The 27,541-nt window shown below is 38.7% G+C and overlaps 1 protein-coding gene across 1 annotated transcript; it reads right to left on the minus strand.

The window, feature by feature from the left end:
- Positions 1-7,198: 7,198 nt before the first annotated feature.
- Positions 7,199-25,880, minus strand: LOC752842 (probable inactive 1-aminocyclopropane-1-carboxylate synthase-like protein 2). The gene is made up of 13 exons (XM_030989040.1): positions 25,549-25,880; positions 23,616-23,675; positions 22,360-22,503; positions 21,260-21,326; positions 19,969-20,066; positions 18,355-18,432; positions 17,037-17,137; positions 16,155-16,296; positions 14,882-15,023; positions 12,390-12,532; positions 11,310-11,463; positions 10,043-10,177; positions 7,199-8,944 (listed from the first exon to the last, which is right to left on the minus strand). The coding sequence occupies exons 1-13, from the start codon at positions 25,651-25,653 to the stop codon at positions 8,793-8,795; spliced, it is 1,521 nt and encodes a 506-aa protein (XP_030844900.1). The 5' UTR covers positions 25,654-25,880; the 3' UTR covers positions 7,199-8,792.
- Between the last annotated feature and the right edge of the window lie 1,661 nt (positions 25,881-27,541).

The raw sequence follows: 27,541 nt of genomic DNA on the forward strand, positions 1-27,541 counted from the left end.
CCACTGATCTCAGGCCTATTATACGTGACTTGGACCACTAAAGTATGACACATTTTTAGGCTTTTCGCTTTCCTCGAGTCCTTCCTGTCCGTCTTCTTTTCTTCTGTAATTTGGTTGATAATAGTTATGATGAGGAATTTCCTTTTTTGAGTTTCCACAGGAACAAGCGAATATCGTGCCCTGTGACAAAAGCCGTGTTCCTCTAAAGCGAAGAGAGGAAATCTGAAATTACAGGGGGATGGGACACGTCATTGTCATGTGGGGCGTGGAGGGGTGTGAGTTTTCTGGTCGAGGGGTACATCACGCCAATCAAAGAGGGGTTATAATGCACCCCTCACGCTGTTATAATTAACAGTGTTATCATACATCATAATGCATCATGATTATAATAATCATATAAACACGGTTTTGTTATTAGAAGATCATTATTAGCACCCCAAAAAAGCGCGTTGTCAGTTCAAGTGGGAAAGTACTATAATATTCTAAAGCATCAATGAGCAATGAAATACATGATGCGACATTTACCACTCTCTAAGCCTAAATGCACGACAGTATAAGTAAACCAGCCTGGTTACGACTATAGCTTGCATTTTAACTTCATAAACAAATTGGGTTGCATATAATTATTCACGTTAAATACAATAATTCATATCATGTCTCTGGAATCATGAAAGGAATAAACGAAGGGAGAAGTATGATAGATTTTACATGATTATTTAGTCACGTGATTTGGGTAAACATTATGAACTAAATGTTATTGTTACATATAGCAATTTATTTAGAAAAATTGCTTATTAACCCTTTTCCAAGATGATCACAAGTCGTGCAGGCTCTCCCCCGCGACGTTGCGTTTATGTATTAGAAAACTGAATCCAAAGGGACGTCTTTCCTTACACCATCCAATTTGTTCTTCTTCTCAACTTCTCATAAATTCCCTTTACTTCTCTACTGAACCCAAATTTTTGCAATGAGAACCGGGGACATGTTTCTTTCTTAGTTCATGGCCTGTATATATAATGCGATTCGGATAATGTGTAGGTCCATTGTCAAGTTTGTTTATAGTTAGGCCTACTGATTCCGTATAACCTCTCACTGGTAAAGAATGTATTGTGCAATATATTATTTGCCTGGAGAAAATTAATGTTTTCATCGCATACTGAAGTTTGATCCAACCGACTATACGATCCGATTTTGAAATAATTTGAAATATCATTTAATACGAACATTCAAACTTTAATCAATGATCGAGGATCTATAAAGATATTAATTATGCTTTTGAAAACAAAACTGATGTTAAGGGATTTTAAGCATCTTTGAAATCGGCTCCGATAGTATAGTGACTTCGTTGCAGATTATAGTAGTGCGACCGTGACTACGATTTGAGGCCGATTCCGGGTCTAATTATTTTGTATCATCGTCCAGTACCTACATCAGGAAGATGATAAATGTAATTTCTTCGAAAATCGGATAGTACAGGAGGATCGTGTACTGTGCGCTGGGAATAATGGACGACCAATGTCCCGCCCCTTTCACCCCTTCTATTTGGTGTATGTATTTTGTGCGTTCCTTTATTATTGATATACTATTTTTGCAATAGGGGGCTGCAATCTACAAGCCCAGCTTTTCAGCAGTCCCTTCTATGACCAACCTGTTCTATAAACCTGTGGTACACTGTGGACCAATTACAAATATATTGTCAAGTTTCATTGTTTTACTATGTACAATGCAATCCCATGTACTTTATTTATTTTGTTGGAAATGGAAATAAACGAAATGAATCCATAAATTGTTCCGAATAATTGCTCTGCCTTTGAGAAACCCAATTACAGGAACTGCATTACAGTTGTACTTCTATCGGCTTGCATACACCATGCATGCATGTGTAATGCTGGCTAAAACTATACATAGAATAATTTTCTTTTGTTTGAGAGAGTACCTTTGCGAATATTGACGGGAAGTTGGGTATTATGACGAGCCTTTTCACTAAATCCTTCTGTTTTCAATGAAAGGAAATGCAATTATTGTGCCTTTCATTAGATGAACAATAATTATCGGAGATTTCTCCATGCACAAACTTTGTGTGAACCCGTAAACACTTCCTGAGCCGCAATATATCGCTACCCATGCACCCTCCCTCTCATGCAGTCCTCGATCCGCCCCGCAAAATTTGCTTTAATACTTTCAAACCTTTATCTTCTTTTTGCTAAAATTCTATCCTAGGTTCGTTCTTATCCGATCGTGGTAGTAACTAAATAATAATGCATAATTATATAGTGCGTAAAATAGTAAACGACCTGTCATTGTGCACTGTATATTTATTATAAATAAGTTTAAGTAGAGGCCAAGGGCCGGATCTAGCTTTTTGCTAAGGGGGGAGGGGGGGAAGGGGGGGGGGGGGGTTGACCCAACATCGTCCTCGAGACGCGAAGCGATTTTTTAGGGTTTTGAACCCCCGTAAGTGATGTTTTCCTGGCATTAACTAACACAATGGACTAGACCATAAAAAGCAGTCACTGCTTTTTTCCCCTTTTTTGGCAGACCAAGGTAGATCGAGGTCGAGCGAATTTCGAATTTATGGAAACGAAGTTTTTTTTCTCTCTCAGATTGAAAAAAAAAAGCCACACCAGAGTCGGCGCTCCGGGGAGGGGGGGGGGCACAGGGAAGCACAGTGCCTCCACTTTTTTCAAGTATTCAAAAGTGCCCCCTTTTACACAGGAAAAGTGCCCTTTTTACTTTGAAAAGTGCCCCTTCCCTTTTTCACCTCTGATAAGTGCCCCTTTTTATTTAGACACGTACCCCTTTTCCTTCGACAAGTTCCCATTTCCCTTTGCAATAAGTGTCCATTTTCCATTCTCATAAGCGCCCTTTTTAATCTCTAGTAGGTGCCACTTTTCAGGTACGAGAAGTGCCCTTGTTCACTTTTGATAAGTGCCTCCTTCATCTCTGATAATTGCCCTATTCAAATCTGAGAGGTGCCCCTTCCCCTTCTCATGAATGCCCCTGTTCATTCTCATAAGTGCCCCTTCCTTCTCTGATAAATGACCCTTTTCAGATACGAGAAGTTACTCCTTTTCACTTCAGATAAGTGCCCCCCTTTACCTCCGATAATTGCCCCTATTCAAATCTGAGAGATAATCGTTTTATTTTAACACGTGCCCCATTTCCTTTCCGGCTGATAAATGTTTTTTTCTCCTTCTTATAAGTGCCTCTTCCCCTTTTCATAATTACCCCCTTTTCACCTCTGATAAGTGCCCCGTTTATTTTAACATGTGCCTCTTTTTCTTTTTAATGAGAACCACTTCCCCTTTCCCTCCGATAAGTGCCCCTTTTCACCTCTGACAATTCCCCTTTTAAAAAAGATACGTGCCCCTTTTCCTTTCTGATAAGGGACCTTCATGTATCCCCTTTTCATAAATGCCCCTATCAAAATCTGATTGGCGCCCCTTTTCCGTCGACAAATGCCCATTTCCCATTCTCATAAGTGCCTTTTTTCATCCCTGGTGAGTGCCTCTTTTTCTAGGTGCAAAAAGTGCCCCATTCTCACCTCTGACAATTACCCTTTGTACTTTGACACCTGCTCCTTTCCTTTTCTAATAAGCGTCTTATCCCTTTCGGATAAGTGTCCCATTTTCCTCTCATCATTACACGTGCCCTTAATTTCAAGCAACTAAGAGTAATTTCCCCCAAAGCTCACTCGCTCGCATTTATAGATGATATAATTATGTTACTTATCAAAGGTCTTCCGTCATGAGAATGTGTTTAACCCCATCAGGATTGGGGTTTTCCTCTTTAAAAGATGCAGTTTTTCGCACGGCGATCTCACAAATCTTAAATGTTGTCCTAGCTCACTTCGCTTGCTCGCAAATGAATTTTTAATGTAAGGGTATACTGGATACCATTGTCAAAAAATGTATTAGCCGCGGTTGCATTTTATTCAATTTTATTGGCTCGTCTTTTTCTGCTTCTTTGATTCATTGAAAGAAGTGTGTTGGTATTATGCTTTGTAAATCCATTGCAATTTTTGATTTAGGAGGGGCCCTAATTTTAGCGGGCAGGACGGGCATTTTTATCGGGGATTTGTCGCCGGAGAGGCTAATTTCTTACCTTTGAGGGGAAAAGTATGGGCATGACCGCCGCCCCTCCCCTACCCCCGCTCCCCTACCCCCGCTTTCATCTTGGTTCCGTAGAGTTCCAAAACCAAAACAATAATATCACCATAATGCTCGTGTTAAAAAAAAATGATAAATCCCGATTTATTGTTCCGTTTCTTACGAATTTGACAAAATTTAAACTTGCATCTAAAACTATACAACAAAGGCCCTGCCTTATTCCTCCAACAACTGCCATTCTCAAATACATGTGGCTCTTATTAAAAATAAAAACATTTTTTTTATGCGAAACATTTACAATAGAATTACTTCTCCACCAGTACGTCACAGATGATTGATCAGTAAAATGAAAAAATGTAAATTTGTTTCAAGGTCAAGAAATTCGATTATGTTGATGAGGCGACCCCCCCCCCCGGTGGTGTCACTTCAAAATCATATATTCAAAGAGCAAACATACGAAAATGAACCCCTAAAGGGCCCTATAAATTATTAAGCTAGATGAACTGTAAGAATTTGAATGATAGTCTGTCATAGAGGGCGCTGTACTACGGCGACCTTTTGCATGGGGAGGCTAAAATAATAACGATCATGGTAGAACGTAGCAAATTTGGACGAGGTCTAGGGGCAGAGGGCGGCGAAAGCTCAGGGGTTTTAAGCATTTAATTACGGTCAGATGAGCATATTTTGTTACCTTATTTGTGACACTGGCAGGACACTATTTGACGTGGGGTCCAGGGGGCGGAGCCCCCAAAAGATCAGGGGTTTTAATCATTCAAGTTAAATAACCGTTAGATTAGCATCTAGGGGCCGCCTTAGGACCCTAGGTGGGATGCAGGGGCAGAGCCCCCGGAAAATCAATGGTTTTGGGCATTTAATTACGATCACATGAGCATTTTTTTCAAATAGGAAGGGGGGGGGGGAGCTCGAGGCCCATGAGCTCCACCGTTCCGCGGGTCCTGACATGTAGGTCTCTAAATAAGCATTATATATTGCCTGCCTGTAAATTTAGGAATTGTCGGCATCTTCCAACAAACGCATCAAAAGTATAAATTACTAAAAAGTGAGAAAAATCTCGGAAAATTATGTCATTTCAGCAACATTTATAAATCACCGGTATCGAATTAGAAATAAACCACGTTTGAAGTTTATGAGGGGGGGGGGGGTCAACCCCCCCCCCTACACCGTGTTGGCGGGAACAATCGCAACTGATCTTCCCTACCTTTCTTCTTTCTCTTTTTTTTTTCTTTCCCTTTCTCTCCTCTTTCCCTTTCCTTTCTTCTCTCCCTTTTAGGTTTGCTGGGGGGGGGGGGGGGGCAAGGGCATTTCGGCCCCCGGTCCACACGTTGTTGGCGGGATTAATCGCAACCGATCTCCCCTTCTTTTCAGGCTTTTCTTTTCTTCTTCCTATTTTGTTTGTTCTCTTTTAGCTCTCCTCTTTCCCTTTCTCTTTTTTTTTTTTTGGCGGGGTCGGGAGCGTAGAGGCATTTTGCCCCCACCCCCCGATCCACAACTTGTTGGCGGGAAAATTGCAACTGATACCCCCCCCCCTCTTTTCTTTTCTTCTCTTTTCCTTTTTTCTTTCCCTTTCCTTCCTTCCCTCTTATTCTTTTGATGGGGGGGGGGGGGGATCTCCTTCTTTTCTTTTTCCTCTTCTTTTTTTCCCTTTTCTCTCTTTCTCTTTTTTTTTGGCGGCGGCGGGGGGGGGGGGGGGGGGGCACGCTCAGTCCCTGGATCAGCGCCTGTTTATGTGGTTGTATCTATATACTATGTAAATACCACGAATTTGTTAAATGGACAATAAATATGAAACTTATGAACCCTAGAACAGGTACAAAACATGCTCTAAATATAATCTTATTTTGGGCTAATATATCATGATAAACAAATAAAGTATAAAGGTATAATGATTGACACCATGCACCGCAGTGCACTGGGGGCAATTAAACCTCGATTAGCATAAGGCTATTTTGTTAGTTCATTCTTACCAATTATGTCTGGATGTGGTATATCTGTTCATTATATGTATGTCACATGAACCTTTTTACAACAAAATAATCCATCTCATCAATTGAGTTATCAATAAACAATCTACTCCACAATGTCCAGAATTAATCACACGATCAATCAATCAATCAAATATTAAATTGATTAACCAATCCACCCATCCATCCATCCATCAATCAATCAATCATGTGTCTATAGATGTAGTTTAGAGAACAAGGCAACCATCCCTTTTTATGGGGGGAGGGGGCAGTCGTATCAGCTTCTATTCACATTCTTCTGTTCTTCCATCTTTTTTTTTCTTTCCTGAATCCTAACAGTGAGGGAGCACCAAGATATGGTAGCAAGGGCGTTATTGTATCACTACGGTTCTAGGACAATTACCCCCCAGCCAATTACCAGCGGGGCAATTTCCACCCCCCCCCCAGGACAATTCCCCCTCAGAAAAAATTTCTTTTATTAAAACCAACTTTTTATCAGGAGACTTCCCCATTAATGAACAGGGGGAGGGGGGGGGGGGGTTTCCGGAGGGCGATTGTCCAGGGAGTAATTGTCCTGATACGTATCACCACTACCACTGTTAATGCATGCATGGGAACAAGACAACCAAGTTAAGGTGGAGGTCATAATAATCTTCTATTCGCCTCCTTTCCCCCTCCCCCCTGCCCTTTCTTTCTATGCACTCAGATAGCTACCACAATTCTTAAAATACACTAGTATTGGATTATAAACATTACGTACCAGAACCCCATTAGCACTTGCACATGCACTTTCACTGCACCCACTTGATCAATTCGCTGTACAATTATATAATTTAAGAGTTTGCCGCTATTCTCTCGAGGCCGACATCGATTTCAAGCTTACCGCTCATGATGGCGGTCTCCTGCTTTTTCTGTAATTTATCTTCTTATTTTTATTGAAAAATATTTGTGTTTGTATGATTCTTATTTAATGTACTTAAAAATTTATAATTATGTAAAATGAAGAAATAATTGTTACTTTATGTATATAATCATGTTCTATTTTGAAAACTCAGAAATAAAAACAAACAAACAAACAATACTGCAACAAGGAAACAAACGACCAAATGCTGGAATGTACATGTGATTTATGAATAAAATCTGAATTCTCTGATAACATTTTTTTTTTTATACAAAGTTATAAAAACAACACACACGTCTACAGGTTTAGAGCGATGAATGCATGAACAGTACTAATGACTTTCTACTCTTAACATTTCAACTAAAAAGCTTGAAAGATTGCACCGTCAACAGAAATAGGCATATTTAAAAACACATTGGTCCAGAGATGGAAATCCCAATTGCAGCAGTGTTATTTCATTTCAAGGATGGACGAATGTAGAAATCAAAACTTGGACATCACAAAAAAAAAAAAATTCTCTTGGTGATTGAACATGTGATATAGGATAGGGGTTCTTAATCATTTGGTCAGGTAGGGCTAGATTATACATGAAATTACTTTCCTGATTACAGAGTTTCATCCGCATCATGGACCAATCAGTTAATGGAGGAATACTTGTCAAATTATTGTTAGATAAATATCTGACCATCAATCTAATATCTGACCATCAATCTAATTGAATTAATTTACACTCGATTCATGTTTTACATGATTACATCATCACTGATGGCCCATTGGCAAGTGAGCAAGGTTTTATGGCCCGGATTCTACTAAAAATTAAACCTATTGCTTGTTTAATCTTTTGTCCAAAATCAGGTTTAACAAAGGAAGTTAGCCTGATCGAGGTCTCAGTTTTGTTTTGTTAAACATAATCTTAGACCTGGGTGTGGTTTAACAGTATTAGTAGAATACAGTCCTATGACATTACAATTACAATAAAAACACATATATAGTGCTCTTACAAACTTACTATCAGTTTACAAAGCTTTTGCATCGATAAAAAAGATGGTGAAATACATTTTTCACATTGGAGGGATTTTCATACATATGATCACTTCATCTACTCAGTTGATCTATTCAGTTCTGAATTGTATGCATAGTAAATATATGAAAAGCAGAACATTATTTCAAATGTGACAATTCATCTATTCAGTTCATCTATTCAGTTGATCTATTCAGTTCATCTATTCAGTTGATCTATTCAGTTGATCTATTCAGTTCTGAATTGTATGCATAGTAAATATCTGAAAAGCAGAAACTTCTTTCAAACGTGACTGGAGCTCCAAGACACTGGTCAGCAGAAGCTGGAAGCCTTGTAAGTCATAACAGTCAATACCATACATAATTGAGCGTTAATTAAAGATACTACATGTATGTCCCTTTTGAAGCCAACATCAAATTATGTAGAACTTTGCAGGAATTATGAATATGTCATGTATGTATCTGTGAAATTCTGGACAAAATAGCAAAAAAACGGCTGCGATTCTTTGGCCACGTTAACAGGATGAGACCATCAGGATACCCAAAGATACTGGCTTGACTGTGTAAAGGCTGATTGTGCTTCTAGATGTCTGGGATCCCTCACAGAAGCAACCAGAACGTCACAAGATAGGAAGCTCTGGCTTGAGATCATGAAGCAGAAGCCATCACACATCTCCCAGATGGTGCGGAAGGCTTAGGTCAGGTCAGGTCAGGCCAGGTCAGGTCAGGATAACAATAATTGAGGTAACAATGCCTCACAGCGTGGACATTTTCTCTAGTCTACTCAGGAGGGTTCTTTTCAAGTTCTTTTATCCATGTCTCAGACACCTCAGGATTCTCATTTCTCCACATGTCGGATGTATTCTCTTTCAGCCAATCAGAGTTCTGCAAGCTGACCTTGAATGACCTCACCAGTGATTCAAGCGATTCACCTATGGTAGAGAGAAAAATTGGGGTCTTGTTTCATTAAACTTGTTATACAAACTCATTCCTAGATCCTAATCAAATGACTGCTCAAATGCAGTCACGTGTGATTCATTTAAAGGGAACCAAAACCTTCATACTAAGTTACTATTATTGTAAAGTTTAAGATATTTGAATAAAATTAGTGAAAATTTGAACAAAATCGGGCAAGGAATACAGAAGAGTAGTCCATAAATGATGCATCAAATTGAATATCACCCTCTAGTGACTAGTCATTTCAAAAAGCTTTGACTTCCTTATTCCTTGCCCGATTTTGATCAAATTTTCACTTATTTTATTTAAATATCTTAAACTTTACAATAAAAGTAACTTAGTATGAAGGTTTTGGTTCCCTTTAATGAGATTACTACACTCTTTACATGAAAAAGCATGGATTGGGTTTGAGTACTATCCTACAATTTAAGTACCGTATTTGCTGGTGTAAAGGCTGCAGTATTTTCGGAAGAGAAAATATCAAAAAGTCTGGGTACGGCCTATGCGCAATTAACAACAGTAAAAAAGCCGGCAGTCAAAACAGCTCATATTTTTTTCTCTACGAAATGTTAAAATCGGGGGTGCGGTCTTAAAGCTGGCACATACGGTAAGTGATGCACAGCACTGAGAATGTGCTTAGTCAGCCTCTAAAATGTGGGATTTATTCACCATTGATAATGACATCAACCAATCTTCAAATGACTCCTTTTTAAAATCAAATAACATTGATCTGGGAGTTTTGTTATATAAAGCAAATAAAACATGTCTCTGATTGTTTATTACACATATCTTGCACTGTCTGCTGAGTCGTGTTTCAAAATCAATTTCAGGAAACAAACATTACTGTAACACTTGAAATGTTGCCAATTTGTGTCTAATCAATTGCATCATCCAAAAATTTGTAATTTCCTCACTTTTCATCGCATATTTCTCAAATGTTCACTGATCTGTTTCTCTTTTTCCCCCTCTTCTATTAAAACTTAGCTTTAACTAAATTTAAGGATGAAAATACAATTTAAGGCAGCACAAGTTGGGAATAGACATATTTCATTAAACCTAGAGCACTGCCATACCTGAGGCTCCTAAGATCTCCACATCTGCAAGGTCACCAGCAAGGTCATTGGCAAGGTCACCGGCAAGGTCATCTGCAATCGCTGATCCCGTACCAGGTTTGTAGCTTAGACAACCTTCTTTCAGTCTCTTCAAACCTGCATACAAAATTATAGAGAATACTTGTGCCTGTGTTCTGATGGGGAGTTTGACACCATTTGAGTATTCAATCAATAAGAGGTGCTCCTAATCATCAGGGGCTCATTTCACAAATCCTTTTTTTCAATGACAAATGACAAAAACCAGTGACAAATCTGCTGACAACCAATCAGAAGCAAGGATTTCAGTAGGTTATAACAAAAACTGTCATTTGTCACTGATGACAAGTTTTGTGAAGCGCCCCCCATGAATAGTCTTCACTGTAAGGATCAACAGATTTTATGTAATGCAATGCTCCCTCCTCCTCTTGCCCAAAACGGAAAAGCCATCTTTGTACATTTCCCTAACCTGGGCCCCATTTCACAAAACTTGTCATCAGTGACGAATAACAATTTTTGTTATACAGTAAGTTAGTGATATCCTTGCTTATGATTGGTTATCAGTTGATTTGTCACTGCTTTTTGTCATTTTTCATTGAAAAGGGGGCCCTGGAGACTCCCTAGTAGACCAGTGGTTTGGAAATCGATCTTCACTGTGTCTCCAACTATGTTCCACTACATAAAAAAAATGGTACGGAATCTACAATTGTAACTACATGTACTTCCAGTTATATTTAAAATATAAGAGTATTTCTTCTTTCAGATGTGTATAAACGAAACAGATAAAGCTCATATGATTACTTTTGACTTCATACTAGTATTTAAACTAAAGCTAATCTTGAGCTCTGGTATGGGAATCGTATACATGTCGATGAAACATGGCTACAATTCATTCTGGATTGTTTGAACCAGCAAAATACAAACAACCTCACAAAAACTTGCTGGAAATCATCTTCAATAAAAACCACAACTCTCATTTGCACATAGCGACCTGTGCTAAGCACATGGTGTCGGGCCTACTTACCTTGATTTCCTTATCTTTCTATGTTCATAATTACTCAGCCCCTAGACATTTTCTACCGAAATCGTTTGGCACATGTCATTTATTTGTTATCTTGAACATTCAGTGTACCTTTTGTTGGATTCTGTGATAATTTACTTTCTATCATTACCGGAACTCAAGATTATCTTTAAACTTGCATTCATTGAAAAGGTTCAACAAGAAGACCCAGGTCAAGAAAGGTCAACGAACCTTCTTCCAATTCTGGTTTAGGATTGCAGAAGAGAACTCGGAACCAGCCAGGCTCGTTGCCATAGAAACCAGCTGAAACTAAGATCATGACACCACACGACAGAAGATGGCAGCAGAGGGACTTCTCCTCGGCATGTGTTGAAGCACCAAGAAACTGGAGGGGGGGGGGGGTTGCAAAATTGTTATTAACTATTCTGTTACCTTGTATATTTATATTGCATCTTTGCAGAGAGAAATATGAACTGATATACAATAACCCACTATTAGTATTATTATTATTATTAAAGCAAATAAATGTACACAGTATCTTTCCTCAGCTTCGCTCTGGAAATGATTTGCTTATTATATACCTCTCTTTAGAAATCAAGACATCTGATTGGTCGAAATTGGAGTTGTGAATATGGCATCTAACAAATTCCCCCCCCCCCTCTTTTGAGTAAGAAAATTGGGACACAAATAGGGAAAAATAGAGAAAATAAATGGGAATCAGGAAAATTGAGGACAAAAAAAATAATCAGGAAATGACTTAAATTTAAATTGGGTAATTACTAGGCCTGGATTTTAGCCATTCCCTTAAAGAAACGAACAATGCCAGTAGCGGTTAATAATTTTTGGGTACCAGGAAATAGTAACATTTTGATGAGCTCCCATTGGTGTATGTGTTAAAACTTACTTTGTGCGAGCGCAGATACCATACAGTGCTTTTTGTCTGCAATTCTCAAATGATTGTAACATTCAGTCATCTTTCCAGCGAAGATTAAAGGTCACAGGCAATTTTCGAGGCCTGTCTGTTTCTATACTGGCTCTCGGGGACGTTGCATCCTGCCATGACCTTGAAGCGCGTCTAGGTGGGCGGCGCGCCGAGGGGTCATGGCAGGATGCAACGTCCCCTTGAGCCTATAAAAACAACCAGGCCTCTTGTAGCAGTCGGTATATCTATACTATTGCCCGGATTATTGCCCTGGCTATTGCCCTGACTATTACCCGGAATATTGACCAGACTATTGCCCTGACTATTGCCCGGACTATTGCCCGGACTATTGCCCTGACTATTGCCCGGACTATTGCCCTTAATATTACCTTGCTGAAGTCTGCCCAGATGTAGAACCCAGCTGTAGGTTTGATGTAGGCCACACCCATTTCATCCAGTGTTACCATGGTGATGTCTCTTGCCTCTCTCAACCTCTCATGGCAGGTTTTGAAGTACACATTGTGAAGCCATTCTACAAGGAAGAGAAGTACACATTGTGAAGCCATTCTACAAGGAAGAGAAGTACACATTGTGAAGCCATTCTACAAGGAAGAGAAGTACACATTGTGAAGCCATTCTACAAGGAAGAGAAGTACACATTGTGAAGCCATTCTACAAGGAAGAGAAGTACACATTGTGAAGCCATTCTACAAGGAAGAGAAGTACACATTGTGAAGCCATTCTACAAGGAAGAGAAGTACACATTGTGAAGCCATTCTACAAGGAAGAGAAGTACACATTGTGAAGCCATTCTACAAGGAAGAGAAGTACACATTGTGAAGCCATTCTACAAGGAAGAGAAGTACACATTGTGAAGCCATTCTACAAGGAAGAGAAGTACACATTGTGAAGCCATTCTACAAGGAAGAGAAGTACACATTGTGAAGCCATTCTACAAGGGAAAGAAGTACACATTGTGAAGCCATTCTACAAGGAAGAGAAGTACACATTGTGAAGCCATTCTACAAGGAAGAGAAGTACACATTGTGAAGCCATTCTACAAGGAAGAGAAGTACACATTGTGAAGCCATTCTACAAGGAAGAGAAGTACACATTGTGAAGCCATTCTACAAGGAAGAGAAGTACACATTGTGAAGCCATTCTACAAGGAAGAGAAGTACACATTGTGAAGCCATTCTACAAGGAAGAGAAGTACACATTGTGAAGCCATTCTACAAGGAAGAGAAGTACACATTGTGAAGCCATTCTACAAGGAAGAGAAGTACACATTGTGAAGCCATTCTACAAGGAAGAGAAGTACACATTGTGAAGCCATTCTACAAGGAAGAGAAGTACACATTGTGAAGCCATTCTACAAGGAAGAGAAGTACACATTGTGAAGCCATTCTACAAGGAAGAGAAGTACACATTGTGAAGCCATTCTACAAGGAAGAGAAGTACACATTGTGAAGCCATTCTACAAGGAAGAGAAGTACACATTGTGAAGCCATTCTACAAGGAAGAGAAGTACACATTGTGAAGCCATTCTACAAGGAAGAGAAGTACACATTGTGAAGCCATTCTACAAGGAAGAGAAGTACACATTGTGAAGCCATTCTACAAGGAAGAGAAGTACACATTGTGAAGCCATTCTACAAGGAAGAGAAGTACACATTGTGAAGCCATTCTACAAGGAAGAGAAGTACACATTGTGAAGCCATTCTACAAGGAAGAGAAGTACACATATGGGCACGGTGCAGAAATGCAAAACAAGTACAAAAGAGTAGAGAGCTATTGACAGTGCAGTACAATCCAATTGTAAAGGTACTTTTTGTTGGTGTAACAACGTACTTGCATATGTTGATGCAAATTTTTAGGTCATTTTAACAACAATACATCATTACAAAAAAGACCTGTTGTATGTAGATCTATGTAGCAATGAAGAACTGAACTAAGATCTGTGGAGTGGGTGGATGGAGAGAGATATGACTCCGGAAAAGCTAAAGATGGAAAAAAGATGGAGAGAGAAGTAGCACTGAAAGACTCTTGATAAGCTCAAGGGGGGGGGGGGGGGGGGGGGGGGGACCTCTGTAGTTCAAAAACTGTATTCTTTAGTGTCAAAAGTTGTATTTTACTGACAAAAGTTGTATTCTCGAAAATAAACACGGATTGTTACGCGGATCAATGCCTCTTATAGTTTCTACCTACAGGAAGAATTTTTTTTATTGATCATTGGTTGAATATGCATTATTTCGTCACGACTGGTGTGTTCGATGAACCACTAAACATCCCCAAATTACCGATGTGAGATGCTTGTAGGATACCTTACAGGACAGAATGTACATTTTGCCATTGAAAATGGTGGACGCACACACAAAATATTAATTTAAAAATTTTTTAAAAAAATTAAAAAAAAAAATTTAAAAAAAATTGTATTTTATCAAGGAAATCATACCGTCGTATTTGCTTCTAAAAATCGTACTAAATACGACTAAATCGTACTGGTTGGCAGGTCTGAAAATCTGAAGCAGAGCCGAAAGGAGAGAGAGAAGGGGAGGGGGGGGGGGTTCCATAAGATGAAGCGGTTTGTCCTTTTGAATGTTCTGAGACTATGACATGCAAACTTTCAAAGGAAAAAGGAGCCAAAATATATGCTGCACAGGGGAAGATCAAGGATTTTCAGAAAAAACAGGGTGGGGCAGAAAAATCTTTCCTAGGAGCATGAGTTTGGTCTCCTTCCAGCCCTCCAAAACACAAGACGGGGAGTGTAGAATGAAGCCATCATTTATCTGAAGTTCTCTTTACCTTTGTTTTGTAGTACCTGTGTGAGTGTTATCTGCGGTGTAGAATGAAGCCATCATTTATCTTAAGTTATCTTTACCTTTGTTTTGTAGTATCTGTGTGAGTGTTATCTGTATCAGGCTGGATACCGTGTGGTAGTCAATGAGAACTGTCGCTGCTTCTAGAACCTTCTCATTCCATGAATACAGCACTCCACATTTAGATGCATTGAAACAAAAATCCTGCAAACAACAAATCGTAATAGAATGCAATTAAAGATAAAGTTGAGTTCTGGTCATGCGATTGCATTGTGAAAGAAACGTTGTGGAATCAATCAGGATAGGTTGATCATCTAACTCAGATGAATCAAGAAGTCGCAGTCAAAGTTGAGCCCAATCGACATTGTTTATTGCACCAAAATAACTACATATAAATTTACTTCCAGTGTAATCGTACCCAGGAATTCTAATAATTTTTGCACATCAGTATGAAATTCTGATTGATAAAATTTTGGAATTAAAAGGTTTTAAAAATGCCACATTTTGGTCTTTCAAAAAGCTCTAAAATTCACCAGCTTCCTTCCTAGGCTTCACCCCTGTAGCCCACCCATTGTAACAGGACAGTCACCAAACATACAGGTTGGCACTTCAACTTCAATAAAATAGTGGTTTGGGCACTTCTAATAAACTGGTTGAGAGGGCCAGTTGTCGTGGACGAGTAGATATGTCATTGGACTTTGGATCACAAGGTCAGCGGTTCAAGTCCCACCGCAGCACTAATGTCCTTTGACAAGACATTGATCTACATTTGCCACTCTCCACCCAGGTGTTGAATGGGTACCCGGTAGGATGCGAAAGCTAATGTGCAATAGATTAGCAAGTGTGCGCTTGTAAAAATGACGCCTGGCTGGAATGATCCCCAGGGAGTGGAGAATGTGCATACATTGTGTGCGGGTAAGCCTGAATCCGATGACTGGGTAGTAATATATGATTGCAGGGTCCTCAGGGAGAACAGTATAAATACTGATGAGGCTACGCTGGGTAAACAAGACATATTATTATTATTATTATTATAGGGGAGTGTTTCACAAAGACTGAGATCCACCTTAAGTTGGACTTAACTATGGCAGGCCATTCTTGCCACTGGTTGCTCTCACCATTAGTCTCTTAATTATGATCTTGGATAATATTTTTTCCTTCAATAATAGAATACAATTTCTGTAGATATGTGACAATGATTTGTACGTTCTGTAAGAGATCAATGGCAGTAAACGGTAAGAGCAAACGATGGCATGAAAGGCCTGCCATAGTTATGTCCAACATAAAGTTGATCTTAGTCTTTGTGAAACACCCCCCTGCTCTAGCAGTTCTTACCTTACTGAAGGACCACATGAAATGAGTCCTGTTTAGATCAGGGATCTCATCCTCTCTTAACGATAGTACACTACAAAACGGCTTGGTCTGGTCATACACACTACACAGGTAGATCTCATCTAGAAGGACATGAAGATTATGTCTGAGGGAGAGAGAGAGGGAGAGAGAGGGAGAGAGGGGGAGAGAGGGGGGGGGGGAGAGAGGGAGAGAGAGGGGAGAGAGGGGGAGAAAGAGGGAGGGAGAGGGAGAAAAGAAGGAAGAGAGTGAGAGAGGGAGGAAGATGGAGAAAGGGAGAAAGAGTGAGAGAGGGAGAAAGAAGGAAAAAGAGGGAGAGAGGGAGATAACATGTAAAGGGCGTTGGAGTATACAAAAGTGTAAAATATTCTTCTTCTTCTTCTTCTTCTCTTTCTTCTTCTTCTTCTTCTTCTTCTTCGTCTTTTTCTCCTCCTTCTTCTTCTTCTTCTTCTTCTCCTCCTTCTTCTTCGTCTTCTTCTCTTTCTTCTTCTCCTCCTTCTTCTTCTTCGTCTTCTTCTCTTTCTTCTTCTTCTTCTTCTTCTTCTCCTCCTTCTTCTTCGTCTTCTTCTCTTTCTTCTTCTTCTTCTTCTTCTTCTTCTTCTTCTTCTTCTTCTCCTCCTTCTTCTTCTTCGTCTTCTTCTCTTTCTTCTTCTTCTTCTTCTCTTTCTTCTTCTTCTTCTTCTTCTCCTCCTTCTTCGTCTTCTTCTCTTTCTTCTTCTTCTTCTTCTTCTTCTTCTTCTCCTCCTTCTTCTTCGTCTTCTTCTCTTTCTTCTTCTTCTTCTTCTTCTTCTTCTTCTTCTTCTTCTTCTTCTTCTTCTCCTCCTCCTCCTCCTCTTCTAATATAATAGATCATATCATGTCACTTACCTCTTAGCGAACTGAAGGTATTCCCGTATCTGTGGTTTGGTGTACACAGTCCCAAGAGGGTTTAAAGGATTCACAAGAGACAGGACTCTCACTCGCTTTCCCTGATAGTAAATGAGATAACAGAGGCTAAATTAGGGATGACGCTGGCTTTAGCAGAGATGCCAACCTCTTGACACAAAAAAAAAGATTGAGTATCCTAAAAAATCGACACTACCGGGCCAGTAAAATTTCAGAAAAATGTTTTACTGGTAAGTACGTTCAAGTAAAATGTTTGCTCTTTCATTAAAACTTAATGAGAAAATTGTAAAGAAAATTTTTCTTGGGGGGTTGCGGAGGTTTACTTGATTATGTTTCTATGGGATTCCGCTGTTTCTATGGGTTTAAAAAAAAAATATAGAAAAAAAAACAAAACGTATTATCGTATTTCACTCTTATTATTGTACTAAATATGATTTAATCATACTGGTTGGCATCTCTGCTTTAGTGATATTGGTGTCTGCTAGCGATTCATGGCATTTGCTATAAACCCAGTAAACGTGCATGCATGATGCAAACGTGTTGTGTGCATACATTGAAGTAAGTTTCAGGAAGAATGTGTAGTCTATTATCCTCCTTGATAGTAATCATTATATAGTAACAAGAAAGTAGGATAGATATAATCTAGGCATTTGATTGGCTAATAGCACATCACCTGACCTATAAAATGTGTACCAGTCACTGTTTGGTTCACCAACTACGGAATAAAAAAACATTTGTTTGATCACATGATTGTGCATGTTCAATCATATTTACCCCATTCACTTGCATGTAAATCTAGCTGACTGGGACTTTTTTCTTCCCAGACAAGAAATAGGTACTCTCATGCCCAATTAAAGAATGAAATACGCACAAAAAGTCAAAATTAAACATTTCAAACCTCAATTTTTATTATAAAAGAGAGAGGTAGAGTAAAAAAAATTGATTGCACAGAAAGGATTAAAAGAGATCTATGGTCTGGGGGGTGTTTCACAAAGACCCTAAGTCAAACTTATCTCTAAGTTGGACTTAACAATTATGGAAAGCCGTTTGCATCTTTGAAAATATTTTGTAAAAGTTATTTAAAATGGCATAACATGTTGATTCAAATCATTCATATTTTCTTTTATCAAGAAGATTGTATGTTGTTGATGTGAAATTAAAAAAAAAAAAAATACTTGAAATTTCGCTTTTGAATATATTTCTTTTTAAGGCTGCAAATGGCTCTCCATAATTTTGAAGTCCAACTTAGAGTTAAGTTTGACTTAGGATCTCTGTGAAACACCCCCCTGAACTGACTGACCTGCTGTGTAGCTTCTTGATAGCCTCTTTCAAGATGTTCTACTGTTAATGTGTAAGGCTCCTCTCCTTCTGCTCCTGGCTATATCAAAACATTCAGAAATCATCATTAAATGAGAAGGTTGAGTTCTGGGGCCCGTTTCACAAAACTTGTCATCAGTGACAAATGACAGTATTTGTTATAAGCTAATGAAATCCTTGCTTCTGATTGGTTATCAGCAGATTTGTCACTGATTTTGGTCATTTGTCATTGAAAAATAGTTTTGTGAAACAGGTCCCTGGGGAGAGGTGAGTAATAATTTGTGAGCGTTTTCATTGTTATTATGCAAGTGTGGAAGAACATCAGAGAAAAAAAATCTTCCCTGAAAAGCATGGCTCTTCAAATGCCTTTATATTCCAAATATGACAAGTAACAGCTTAAAGGTACTGGTAATACAAAGTTTTGGTATGGGGTCATGAATTTGGTTCAAATGAACAAATTGGAAGCATACATATATTCAGTGATCGTTGTTGCGGTTGAAATTTGAAAGTTATGGAATTGTAAACAATAAACTCTTTATGTTGTATAGCTCCCTCTCAAGGTCAAGATATCAATTAGGACATCAAACAATGTTTCTTGTCTAAAATCGACCGATTGGCTATTACCGTTTAGAAATTATATATCACAACTACATATTCTGAGATTGTCATGGTCGCAACTACCATTGTATGGCCGTAAGCGCTATTTTGATATTCAATTTTTCTCGAAAGCAGAGGTGTTTTAGGGACTAACTTTTCTAGTGCTTATAATACATCCACAGGGGCATCCAAATATATCAAAGTTGTAAAGAATCACTATCCAGCCAATTTAAAAATTACCCTTAAAAATGAGGCCCGATTTTTATGCCACATGTTTGTGTAGTCCAATATACATCTTTCTGTGTAGATTTCTTGTTACTTTTCCAAGACTGTGCCAAATTTCTTAACATTTTGATGACTCCAGAACCTTGCAGTACACACTAATACTTACATGTATATGCTAGATCAACCTTTTCTGATCGATTCCACAACGTTTCTTTCACAATGCAACGGCATGACCAGAACTCAACTTTATCTTTAAAGTAAAATGCATCACATTTCTGTATATCTTATTACACAGAGCTTAGTGAATGAGCGAAGGACCATTGTTGTGTGCAGTTTTCATTCATTTATACGTTTAACAAAAAACTGCTGTGGTTTCTTTTGCGGAGGTTTACCATGTCATATCTGAACTAGCCTTAAAAGATAACGTTCAGGAAACCACCCCAGGGGGGTGTTTCACAAAGATCCTAAGTTGAACTTATCTCTAAGTTGGACTTAATAATTACGGAAAGCCATTAGCATCTTTGAAAATATTTTGTAAAAGTTATTTTAAGAGGCATAAAATGTTAATTAAAATCATTCATATTTTCTATTATCAAGGAAATTTTATGTTCTTGATATGAAATTAATGAAAAGTCTAAAATACTTCAATTTTTGCTTTGAATATATTTAATTTTAAGGCTACAAATGGCTCTCCATAATATTAAAGTCCAACTTAGAGTTAAGTTCCACTTAGGATCTTTTTGAAACCACCCCTGATATAAGATTTAATGTTGACCTTGCTTGATAAGTGAATGGGATGAAGATTAACATTGGGTCTCCTTCCTGTGTCTTTTACAATACCAGAATATAAAGGTGATGGTGACAGTATGGTATCTGTAAAGAACAAATGCAAATAAAAAGCACTGCTTAATAGGGCAACCAACTTTTCTCACAAATTGGATTGGATGAATCCCCCCCCCCCCCACTCAGTGTTATTTAGGGTACGCTTATGCATGTTCCCTCCTTTTGAAAACACCCCCCTTAGTCCGGTGTGTAAAGTCAATACTGGGAATTTTTTTAAAAAAATCCGGAAACCGATTTAAATCAGGTTTTTATCAGGCCTGAGTATGTGGAAGGGAACTCCTAGGAACTTCATGGATTGACCTTCGACCTTGCAACAAACATAGGCTTGTGACAACTGTCTATTTACATACCTTAAATCTCTGTGTATAAGGCGCAACCCTATTTTGGGGGCAAAAAAAAAAGAAGGTTTTTGTTGTTGTTGCCGAAAACCCACGCGGGGAAGGACTTTCATTTAATATCGAGGTGCAGTTGAAGGCGCCGATTTGTGCTTGTGAACTTGTCACAAATGATAGTAACAATTTTGTTTTAGAATAATGTGTAAGATCATTAATGTAAATCAAAAACAGTAGAGTACCTAGGATAGATCCTTGTGGTACGCCGTGTGTACTTGAAAAACAATTTGAGGAATTATTATTATAAACTGCATATTGAGATCTTTAAGAAAGATTACTTTAAAACCAAGATGACAGACAAATTTGAGTGTTGTTCTAGTTTCCGAGTGGTGATTCAACAAACCGATTACTGAGCTGGGAGACATTGCCAGGCATAGCGCCAGTTGGAGGGGCATAAATCGAAACTTTAATTATTTTTTGTGTGTGTGTGTACCCGTATATGTTATACGGTTTATGCTATGGTACTCCCCACAGTGTATTTGAGAGAGATAGTTTTGACACCTGCATGCGTATGCACACAAGGTTCCAGGGAACACTCTTTAAATTGTTTTGCATTGAACTCTATGCAAATTTTGGGGGGCTCTTTTATGACTTTCTGGGGCTCTTTTTGGCATTTCGGGGGCTAATTCGCCCCGAGCCCCTGTGTATGTTTTTCCACTGAAAGGTTCAATTCATGGAGCTTCAAATACTTCCCTCCCACATACGATCTCTATTGGAGGGAACTATTTCAGTGCTCCAAGAATTGAACCATGCCTGGTGTGCACACATGCACGGGTCTCTCTAAATACGCTATGGTACTCCCATCCTATAGTCTACATTCCAGACCCTTACCTCTTTCATCACACAATATGAATGCCATGACCTCTGTCAATGCAGTCAGACCATTGCAAACACGAATCTGGAATTTAAAGACAAAAGAAGGAAAAAAATGGGACTAATTAAATGTTCATTTTTTACCTTCAAATGAGCAAACCCAAATCAACAATAGTACATTGATGGGAGACATTGAAATGGAATAGATAAGAGCTATTAAAGATACTATGTCCCTTTTGCAGCCAACATCAAATTCTGTAGAACTTTGCAGGAATTATGAATATGTCATGTATGTCCTATCTGTGAAATTTAAACGTTAGCAGTGTCCTAATTTTCAAATTATGAAGGAAACCCGTTTACTTGCTAGACTTCACTGTCAGACACTATTGAGTGTCAAACTGGCTCTTTTTTCTTCTTTGGTAATAACATACATAAAATGAACTGTAAAGGATACATCAGCATTTGTCTACCGTACATCAATAACCCACTTCTTGTAATGGCCAAAATTAAAATGATTGAAACTTGGTGCAGCATAAAACTTGATAACAGACAATATGAAAGATTTGAATCAACATTTTTATGCCTTTTTAAAATAACTTAAAAAAAATATTTTCATAGATGCAAAAGCTTTCCATAATTGTTAAGTGACTTAAGTCCAACTTAGAGATAAGTTCAACTCAGGATCTTTGTGAAACACCCCCCTGGTTGGATAAAGCAATGAAGGCTATTCCAAACCTTGGAATGACCTGCATGATGTTCTACAAGAAGAAATTTGGATGCTGCTTGTAAGTATCGGCTTGCACGATGATGTAGATATACAGTAAGCTTGCAGGTGCACCATGTGAGAGAGAGGGAGGATTGAGGAGTCCTGAAAAGGACTCTTGGTAATCTTTCTTGAGGGTGTGCAGTCCTGAAAAGGAATGTTGGTGTAGTCTTGAAAAAGACTAATATCTTTCTGGGTGGCGGGAGAGGCTCGACGTTTCGAACAGGTTGACTATCCGTCGTCAGGAGTGGAGAATAGTACATTCAGTTTTATTCTCCACTCCTCAATCTTCCCTCTCTTTCTCACATGGTGCACCTGCAAAGCCTACTGTATAAGAAGAAATTTGTACATGTACCTTGTCTGGGTCGATATCTTGTGGAGAATTGGTGTAGTCTTTCAGGAAGTCAGCAATGGCTTTTCGAAACGCTGGCATACCTCGGATGTCTTGGTATTGTAGTAGGGCAGCTCCATCACACTCGGATAGATCAAGCTTCTTCACCTGCCAAGGTATAGTGTCTGATCAAAACCTGAACACTCATACTGTTTTCACACTGGCAATATTTTGCTTAACCCCGTACTATAGGTGGGGTTAAGGGGGGTCTTAGCCCCACCTATAGTACGGGGTTAAGCCTATTCCACTTTCTGTTCAGACTGGCTTTTACCAAAGTGGACTAAAATTGGCTAACCCCACCTATAGTACGGGGTTAACTAACCCTGCAAAATAGCAGGGCTAACTCCGCAATTGTGCTGCTAACTCCTGCTAACCCCGCAATTGCGGTGCCAAGTAAATGAGTGAGAACAGAAACGAAAAATAGTCCGGTACTACGCAATGGAGCGTATCGCAGCTGGCCTAATGCGAAGTATTTCCAATCATAACATTCACGATATCCGGGGTTAACGAATTGCAGTGAGAACAGCGTGAATTTTCTTATTCCCGAATAGGCGCTAGTACGGGACTAAAAACAGCGTGTGTGAAAAGCCAAAAAAAATAGTCTGGGGTTAAGGATAGTACGGGGCTAAGCAAAGTACAGGGTTACCCGGTAAGCAAAACCAGTGTGAAAAGAGTATTAGTTATCAACTGCACAACAAGTCTATCATGAGACAACTCAACATTCAGTCAAGTATTTGGATGCATTGTTGTTCACTTTAAAGGTAATACCAAGTTTTCTGAAATTTTGAAAATTTGGTGGATAGTGATTCTTTACAATTTTTATATATTATCATAAATTCTTCTTCTTCTTTTTATATTAATTATGAATTATTACAAAATGTCCTAATTATTAGGGTATAAATGCCAGTTGTCAATAGAGTGGTGAAGTGTGACGTCATCAAAAATCTATTTTTAGAATTTCTCAATTTTGTCTTCATTTTCCGTGTTATATGCTCTGGCTCCTAATCAATGGTTATGAGCCAGAGCATATAACACTGAGCTCCTATAGGAAATATATTCATTCAGATGGTCATATCTCAGCCAATACTTAACATATTCAATTGGTTTTCGACCTTTGGACATTATTTTTGATGCCATTTCGAAAAATGAAGACAAAATTGAGAAATTCTAAAAATAGATTTTTATAACGTCACAGCTTGGGTACTCTATGTTGATCTTACCTGTTCAAGCATGAGGTCTCCACACAGTCTGTTCTGTGCTAATGCAAAACTGATGATTCCCTGAAGATTAAAAAGAAAGCTTCGAGAATGAAAAAAATACACAGGGGGCTCGGGGCGAAATAGCCCCCGAAATGCCCAAAAGAGCCCCTGAAAGTCATAAAAGAGCCCCTTAAATTTTGCATAGAGTTTAATGCAAAACAAATTAAACAGTGTTATTTTCATGCAAACAAGCTTGAAAAGTAGCACCCAAAATTGTTAAAGTAATTTTTTCCCTGCACTTAACGGCCTGTCTGCTTGCGCTGCCCATCAACACGCACAGAGGAGGTTTACAAACGATTTTTTTTAATACTCTAGCAGTGAATATCGCAGATTTTCATATAATTTTCATGTTTCTTCTGTGACTTTTTTAATATGATGAAAAGTACATGGGATGAGGTTGAACTTGGTAGACAGTAGACCTATATCGAATAGGAAACAATAGAAGCTGGTAATTGACAAATTAATTCTCCAAAGGCAGAGCCTTTCCTAGATCCTAAACCCCCTGCTACAGTGCATATTGACAAGTCACAAGATAGGTAACCATTAAAGGTAAAGGCCAGTTTTGAAAACGCCCCCCTCTCAAAAAATGAAATGGAACCAATCATGTGAAAGAATATGTTTTGACTAATGTATACGTGATCATACAAATTTTGCAGAGAAACCGCCTACTAATTGATATATTTGGAAAATTATTATATCTATTTGGACCTGATAGATATTATGCACGTGTCGTGCCATGTGGGGGTAGTCCCATATACATGTACTTGTAACTTTACCAAGACTGGGCCAAATTTCTGATCATTTTGATGATTCCAGAACCTTGCAGTACACACCAATACTTATATGCTAGATGATCAACCTTTTCTGATTGATTCCACAACGTTTCTTTTACAATGCAATCGCATGACCACAACTGGTCTATATCATTAAAGCCTATCTGGAGTGGCTTTAGTCTTTAGATTCCAACAGACCGCTTTCCAGTACTTCCAGGATGACTCAATCATCTGATCAGTCATCAATGTAAAAAGGTGCACAAGGCACAGGGAGTTTGCTAATTCTGTGAACTCCATGCGCGCATCAGTTGTATACTAAGCTAAACGCTATCATTGTAAAGTAAGTATTAAATTGGCAACATTTTTTTTTTCATGTCGGCTAGTCTACAATGCATGTCTTTGAATTTCAGCCGAAACCAACACCGCAAACTAGGTCAGAGTTTTTGTAATGTAAATGATACGTAAAATTGCAAGTTTACTTATCATCAGGAACATGTGGACAGTGAATGTTTACCAAATCGCTATCAGATTCACTCTGTTAGACTATCTCGTATTTTGGGGTGATTTCTTGACTGCTTTTTATGAGAAGAAAGAAGAGTCCAGTACCGGCACTAGCGCTAAACTCAGAAGCCAATGCAGTGTGCAATGTTTCAGATCCTCATTACGGTAGATAACTTCACACAGCTCAGGCGCGCGCTCGCCCGCAACCCACCTTTAGTATGTAGGGTCTACTTGTAATTGTGCAGCGGTTTGCAGTGAAACCTGTGAAAAATACTCCAAGACCAAAACTAAAACTAACTCCAAGTCCAAAACTAACAAGAAAAACTAAAACTAAAACTAACTCCAAAACTAACAAGAAAATTGACAAGAAACAGGTAAACAAATTAAACAACTTCTAACTCATGATCTTTTTTTGGAAATTTGATGAACATTTACTTCATTTTGGGTATGTTTTAGTAGGGTATCTCCATACCGAACTACACTAGCCCTCGGCAGCTGACCTCACAAACACATCAAGGCACTACCCGAGGCCTGGCCCGGCCCGACGGCGTTACACGGTAGTACCATGTCCATGCCACCAGGATCAGGATTAATAATAGGATAAATAAAGTACTATTTACCTTTGGATTTCTGGTGGGATGGTAGGTGTTTTCTCCTGCAGAAATATATTTGAACGGATTAGTAAAAGAGACGATGCGTCTCATTCGTTCTGAAATGTCTTCCATGATGTTCGTTAAAATTATCGAAAATTGTCACTTGTCAACACACGTAACGTAGCTACAGTTAGCTCATCACTAGCAAATTGATATCATGTGACTCCTGTGCTGGAGCATCACGTGACCGTACCTCTCCGGCGGATCGAAAGTAACCTCACATTTCTTGTTATAGTTTTACCAGGGGGTTTCATTTCAACTCCTTGGTTTCACATTTATCATTTGATATTTTTTCCGAGTCTGTTTTCTTATTTTTTCTTCTTTGGGAGGAAAAACGAAGTTGTTATTTTTAGTGCTCACTATATATACCCCCCCCCCCCCCACCCCCAACTGAGCGAAATATTGGTCAGCGCAATTTTCAAATTTCGGGCCTCGGCCCCGATACCCTCTCTTGGAAAATCCTGGATCTGGCACTGGGTCAACGCCCCCCCCCCCCCTTAGCAAAAAGCTAGAACCGCCCCTGCACCTCTACTCAATGTGATGATTTTTTTTCCTTTTCTTGTCAGAATTATTTCCAAAATTATTGAATTGTGCCCTACTATACATCTTCTACAGTCCATATGCAATGCCACTGCCCCTTCCCCTAATAAAGTTGATCACTTTTCAGCTAGGTTATTGATAAGATAGTTTTTTTTACATTTATATCCTTCTGATGACTATTATATATAGTCTATGTAAAAAAGAGCGACTGAGAATTCTGTAAAATTTATATGATACTGCGCGCTGCTGAACTTTCTGCCCTAGTTTATACAGATTAGGCCATTAAAAAAAATAAACATGTTTAGGGTCCCCGCCCGCTTCCTTCTGGCGGCCGCCTCCTATTTTTTGCCATTATACTAGTACAGCTGACCTGAGATGGCGCTAGAGGTGATTTTGTGGTCGTGCTTCTAGTACAGTACGATTCAGAAATCCTCATATTGGCACTAACAGTTTCTATTGAAAACTTATCTTCCCCATTGCGCTCATTTCATTTTTGTAATGTCTAAACTATGTGGTACATGCCCAAATGGGAACAACTTTAGAATAGGCCTACCCCACCACTAAAATTGACCAAACGCTCGTAGGGTACCAAAAACTTCACCAATGAATCTAAATCTTGAGACTTAAGCTTTTAAAGTAACAATAAACCTAATCCTAACCCTAGTATTTTTACGTTTATGTACATTAGTCCCATCGGTGGGGTATTCTAAAGTTAAGCCCCCAAATGAAACAAAAATTATTACCCGGTATCTGATAAAAGCACTTTACCCCAGTCATTTGATTCAGTCATCATAGCGTATCATGAGCCCTTTTCATGAGCGATTCAAATAATAGCTGTGACACCTGCAGTATGCGATCAAATGTCAATTCATGAAGCTCCAAATAGTTTCCTCCCACATAAGACCTCTACGGAAGGGAACTATTTGGAGCTCCATGAATTGGCCTAATTGGTCAAGTACATGTGTCCGTGTCACAACTATCTCCATCAATTATGCTACGGATTCAGTAAAAGATAAATCACTTCATCAAACTCAGTTGTCTTAGAAAAATCAACCTCACAACTTCAACTGTTTGCTTATCATTTTTTTCAATTTAATTTTCTTTTCATGCCAAGATAAAAAAGAACAGATCTCATGTATGTAGTACTAGTACACATTATTTGAAATATGTTTATTTACCAATGTTCTTGTAAGTTATATAAACCAACATAACATTAAATATTTGAACATCGCTAGAAATCCCAGTATGGAACATCACTCTGTTTAGCAGTATGCAAAACATAAAATTTAAAGAGAAGGTTGAGTTCTGGGAAGAGGTGAAAAATAATTTTTGAGCGTTATCATTAATTCTTATTATGCAAGTGTGGAAGAACATCAGATAAGACATGTAAGCATGGCTCTTTAAATGCCTTCATATTCTA

The sequence above is a fragment of the Strongylocentrotus purpuratus genome, unplaced genomic scaffold (assembly GCF_000002235.5).
Source record: "Strongylocentrotus purpuratus isolate Spur 01 unplaced genomic scaffold, Spur_5.0 spur5_scaffold_18, whole genome shotgun sequence".
NCBI classification, from domain to species: domain Eukaryota; kingdom Metazoa; phylum Echinodermata; class Echinoidea; order Camarodonta; family Strongylocentrotidae; genus Strongylocentrotus; species Strongylocentrotus purpuratus.